The sequence below is a fragment of the Alosa sapidissima genome, chromosome 11 (assembly GCF_018492685.1).
Source record: "Alosa sapidissima isolate fAloSap1 chromosome 11, fAloSap1.pri, whole genome shotgun sequence".
NCBI classification, from domain to species: Eukaryota; Metazoa; Chordata; class Actinopteri; order Clupeiformes; family Clupeidae; genus Alosa; species Alosa sapidissima.
The window spans coordinates 7,265,878-7,270,877 of record NC_055967.1 but is presented as its reverse complement, the minus strand read 5'-3'; the positions used below and the strand labels follow the sequence as shown (position 1 = coordinate 7,270,877).

Sequence of the window (5,000 nt, the reverse complement as noted above, 5' to 3'; positions counted from 1 at the left end):
GAATACCGCCAAAGAATAAGAGAACATACTGTAATGTAAGAAGGATGCCCACCGGGAAAGGCGTTAGCTGGATCGAACTCTCTGAAATTAAGCATAGACTTGTTAGCAGCAAGGAGAACTCATTCCAATGATTCATTTTTAGAACTCATTCCAGTGAGTCATTTTTAGAACTCATTCCAGTGATTGTTTAGTCAATTCTTGATCTACAACTGCCATGGGAAAGTTTGGCTGCTTTTGCTTCTAGGGTTCTGAAAGAGAGCACACAGTGCTCAGCATGCGTACTGGCATGTGTCTGTGTGTATCCCTGTGTGTGTGTGTGTGTGTGTGTGTGTGTGTGTGTGTGTGTGTGTGTGTGTGTGTGTGTGTGTGTGTGTGTGTGGAGCAAGGGGGCAGGGAGAGGAGCAGGGAGGAAGTCAAGCCTGATTGAACCCCACCAGAGCGATTCAGTGCGGACGGCCGCTACCTTTAACTGATTAGGACATTAATTAATTAAAATGCATTCAATTGAATTCCCAGCTGGCGTGCCCCTTAAATCAGGACGCGCTTTGGCAGTCAATTAATAGATTCGCCGGTCACTGTACATCAGGGGCGCCCCGCAAACGGCCGTTGGGGCGTGTCGTCGTGAGCATATTGGGTTATTATAACTCACTTCCACCGACTCTCTTTCTCTCTCGAAAAGTTTTCTATAGGAGGGTGGGGGTGGGGGTGTGGTGGGGGCTCTCGTAGTGGAAGGCCCAATTTTACTGCTTGCCATGCGCGTGCGTGCCTCTGTCCTGCTTGGAGCCGTAAGCCAACTCATTTCACACATTACCTCCGCCACCTGCTCCACCTGGGCTGCTCGGCACTGCGGCCAGGTCCACTGCAGATAGCAGGGTGGACGCTATTTGGTGTCCTTACCGCTGCACACTCTCTGGGCCCCTTGCTGAACCTTTTCATTGTGTGTTTTCATCTTTAATTTTGTTACCCTTGCCCCCCCTGTCCGGCAGAGCGTAAGACGACATTGTGATCGAGTCCGTCCCTCTCTCCATCCGTCTTTGTGTGTGTGTGTGTGTGTGTCTGCCCAAGAGAACTGGTCCAATGTGCTTCCAAATTGTATACAAAGCCTATGGTCACTCAGCATATCTACCATATCCTCCTACATGATCATCTGCATAGGACTCCGAATGCAAATACTGGAATTTGGTTTCACTTTGGTTATTATAACAGTATTGGGTGAGGCTCTGTTCTTGTTATGTTTTCTTTTCCTTTTTGGGGTGCATTTGGTTTTGGTCAGACAAAAGATCTACTCCAGTGTTCGACTTTCACCTCCAGTCCTGACCTTTTAATCTGCTTACGTGTGTGCGTGCGTGCTGCTGGCGTGCTCGCCCAACATCATTGCGGTGGGCAGTCCATGCCAGTCGGCTTGTGTGGGCGCTCACTGACACACAGCACAGCCTGGCATCGGCCCTGGTGCAAAACTTGGCAGTGGTTACAGAGCAAAACTACTGGATTCTGGACCAAAGGCCCAGCCAGAGCCATCATCTCTTTGAATACTCATCCTCTCTCTCTCTCTCTCTCTCTCTCTCTCACATTGTTCCCCTTTCCAACTCTCAGTGACATTCTCCATGTTTGTTTTGTGTTGTTTTCACTCTTCCCACCTGTTCTCAAGAAGTCCTTCTATCCTTCTCCCTATTTGCCACTGCCCCTCTCTCCAAACCCCTCTCCCTCCCTCTCTCCCTCCCTCTCTCTCTTCCTCCCCTCTCTCTCTCTCACCTGTGTTGGCGTCGCTCCCGGGCTGAGGGCAGGAGCCTGACGCCCCACTGAGCCCCGTGCCAGAGTGCTAAAGCTGTTGAGAATCGCTGCCCGACTTTCAATCACATGCGGCTCACTCCGCAAAGCTCAGAGGCTTCCTCGCGGCGCATTGGGACAAATCATAAATCATCCCCGGAGGTGTGCGTGGGGGAAGTGAGGTTTATAAATTTGACTGATGGCCGAGGGAGATGGGTCTGCGGGGCCTTTGTTTGGGCAGTCGTGGAGTGCAACGATGATGACAATCCCACACTCAGGGACGTGTGTCAAGCTTTCACACACACGCGCGCGCACACACACGCACACGCACACACACACACACACACACACACACACACACACACACACACACACACACACACACACACACACACACATACACATACACATAGGCCTGTGAGAGGTACCCCACCTTGTTTTTGTTTTTTCATGGTTGTCTGTGGGAACAACTGTGTTGATTAAAATAATTAACATGGTGTGGATGTGTCATGTGTGTGTTTGCATTTGTATGTATGTGTGCATGTCTGTAGTGTGTGTGTGTGTGTGTGTGTGTGCGTGTGTGTGTGTGTGTGTGTGTGTGTGTGTGTGTGTGTGTGCGTGTGTGTGTGTGTGTGTGTGTGTGTGTGTGTGTGCGTGTGTGTGTGTGTGTGTGTCTGTGTAATTGCATGTGCGAAGCTAGATGGATAGATCAGAGCCTTTGCAGGTGTGCACAGGCAGGTAGCAATGGGAAAGGAAAAGCCTTGTCTGCTGCTCTTACATTTTGCATTATTTATTGATCATAAATCACTGCAATACCAGTAGCCTCTGCTACACTCTCTCTCTCTCTCTCTCTCTCTCTCTCTCTCTCTCTCTCACACACACACACACACACACACACACACACACACACACACACACACACACACACACAGGGCCTGTCGGACAACACGGATGTGCACAGGGAAGGACTCAGAGCACTGATGATTCTTAGCTGCCTAGACAGCTCACCTAGAGCAAGGTCTGGCACACCGTAGGAAGCTCCCTGGTGTAGCATGAAGCTAATGGCAATAGTGTAGCGTATCTTTGTGGTGCGTGCGGCAGGGAGCAGGAGTCCCGGCGAGCCGCAGTCCGAGTATCTGGACAGCAGACTAGTGGCAGCACAGCAGCAGCAGCAGCAGCAGCAGCAGCAGTAATAGCCCTGGTGCGACAGCAGGACAGCAGAACGCCACAGACAAGCGCTACGGTGCCATCACTGGACGCCATAGCAAGCGCACCCCCCCCCCCCTCTCTCTCTCGTTCGCTCGTAGTCTTCTGCTCTCTCTCTCTTTCATGCACGTAACGTTTGTGTGCATTTTGTCTATTTCTCACACACCCTCTCTCTCTCTCTCTCTCTCTCTCTCTCTCTCTCTCTCTCTCTTTCACCTATATGCCTTCCGCTCTTTATCTCTCTCTGTGACTCTGTCTTTCCCTCTCGATTATTCCTCTCTCCTCCCTCCCTCTCTCTCACTCTCTCTCTCACCCTCTTTTGCTTTCGCAGATCCGGTGTCTACTCTGTCCTTCTGGAATGAGAAAGGCAGAGCAAGGACAGAGCTGAGCGCTGGGTAGCAAGGTAGCGAGGTAGCGAGGTAGTGAGCGAGCACGTCTGTGTGTGCAGAGGCAGGCAAGCAATCGAGGGATCGTCATCAGGAAAATCAAATGAAGGCATCATCAAGCTGTTAAGCAATCATCTTTTTTGGCCACGACAGAGGGTTGGGAGGCAGGGTGTGTGTGTGTGTGTGTGTGTGTGTGTGTGTGTGTGCAGAGGGGGGTGGGGGTTGTGTGTGTGCGTGTGCAGAGGTGGGGAGTGTGGAGTAGAGGTGCAGGCGGGGGGGCAGTGTGGCGTCTGCAGCCTACAGATGGCGCTTTCGGACAGGCACTGGGAGGGCAGCCTCGCGGGGCCTCAGGATGAGGTCATCAGCACGCCACGGAAACGTGCTGGCCCCGTTGCCAAGCGCAGGATCCGCTCCCAGGAGATGGGCCCCGGACACGCCGCCAGCTTGGACGCGCCGGCGGAAAATATTGCGCGAGCGGGGCAGGCAGAGGGTGCCGGCGACGACACAGTGGAAAACTCGGCCGGGGACGGGTAAGGCACCGCGCGCCCGCGACCGTCCCGTCCGACCTCATGTGGAAGGGAGTCAGCGGTCGCTCGGTCAGTCAGTCGGTGTGCCGTTTGCTGGCTGTGTCGGGCGGCATGGCAGGAGAGTATGAGCTCATTAGAGGATTATAGGTGAGGCGTGTGATGCGCTGGCTCTCAGAGCCAAACAGAGTCTCAGGTAGCAGGTTACCCAGGTAACGGAGTGAAGTTGTGCCAGATCCGGCCCTGAATCACTTTCAGAACTGCTGATGCTGACAGAGCAGGAGGCGTTACGGTTCTCTTGACTTGCGTAGAATCACCAGAATACCTTTGCGTGTAATTCAGGAATAGTAACTACAAGTAACACAATGTAAAGATTCCCCGTTTTCTCAATGTTCAACATCCTTGGTACCCATAAGTGGATATCCAGTTTGTCTAAAACTGATGAAAAAGGTGATGCTCCTACTTGGGAATACAGTGTTACATTGTGCAATACCAGGGATTCTGGGCTCATACCGACAATGTCAGAGACTCCATTCTCGGTATTGTAAGACATGAGTGTGAAGCCGTTATTTTAAAGTAAAAGAACCACACAGTGTTGCTTTAAACTGTACGTACATAGTTTGGAATACGTGATGTAGTTTCCTAATTATGTAGATCAGGGGTGTCCAAACTATGGTCCGCGGGCCGACTGCGGCCCACCACCCACTTTAATCTGGCCCGCCGAGCATTTATTAATTTATCATAGATCCGGCCCGCCACACTCTTTAATCCGACCTGCCGAGCATTTAATTAGGTTATCATAGGCCGCTCGCTATTTTTTTCCAGCGATAGACGACGTTGTGAGTAAATTTAGGCTACTGCAAACTGCTTTACACTCTTCTTAGCGATTACAATGTCAAAACAGCTTGTTACATCGAGATACTGTACATAGTATCTCCTTTGCAGTAGATCTAACTACGTTATGCTACTTCATTTAATTGGGAACGCATTTGAGCATGCATGCACGAGAGGGAAAGAGCGCGGCAGGTTCCAGCTGGCTTGTCATTGTTGATAATTGATATCTACTTTTTAAATAAGAAACTTTTAAAAGGAAATCGCGATGGCAACAGTAGTTCCC

The 5,000-nt window shown here is 51.1% G+C and overlaps 1 protein-coding gene across 5 annotated transcripts in view; it reads left to right on the top strand.

Moving 5' to 3' along the window:
• tmem266 (transmembrane protein 266) overlaps nt 1-5,000 on the top strand; it is a 70,750-nt gene that overhangs the window by 36,754 nt on the left and 28,996 nt on the right. Inside the window, exon 1 of one of the 5 annotated variants that reach the window (XM_042111075.1) lies at nt 3,929-4,033. The exons of the other annotated variants lie outside the window; for them this stretch is intronic. Within the exon in view, the coding sequence (XP_041967009.1) occupies nt 4,011-4,033 (23 nt within the window). The 5' untranslated portion in view covers nt 3,929-4,010. Of the gene's footprint in view, nt 1-3,928; nt 4,034-5,000 lie in introns of those variants that run through there. 5 annotated transcript variants of the gene reach the window in all.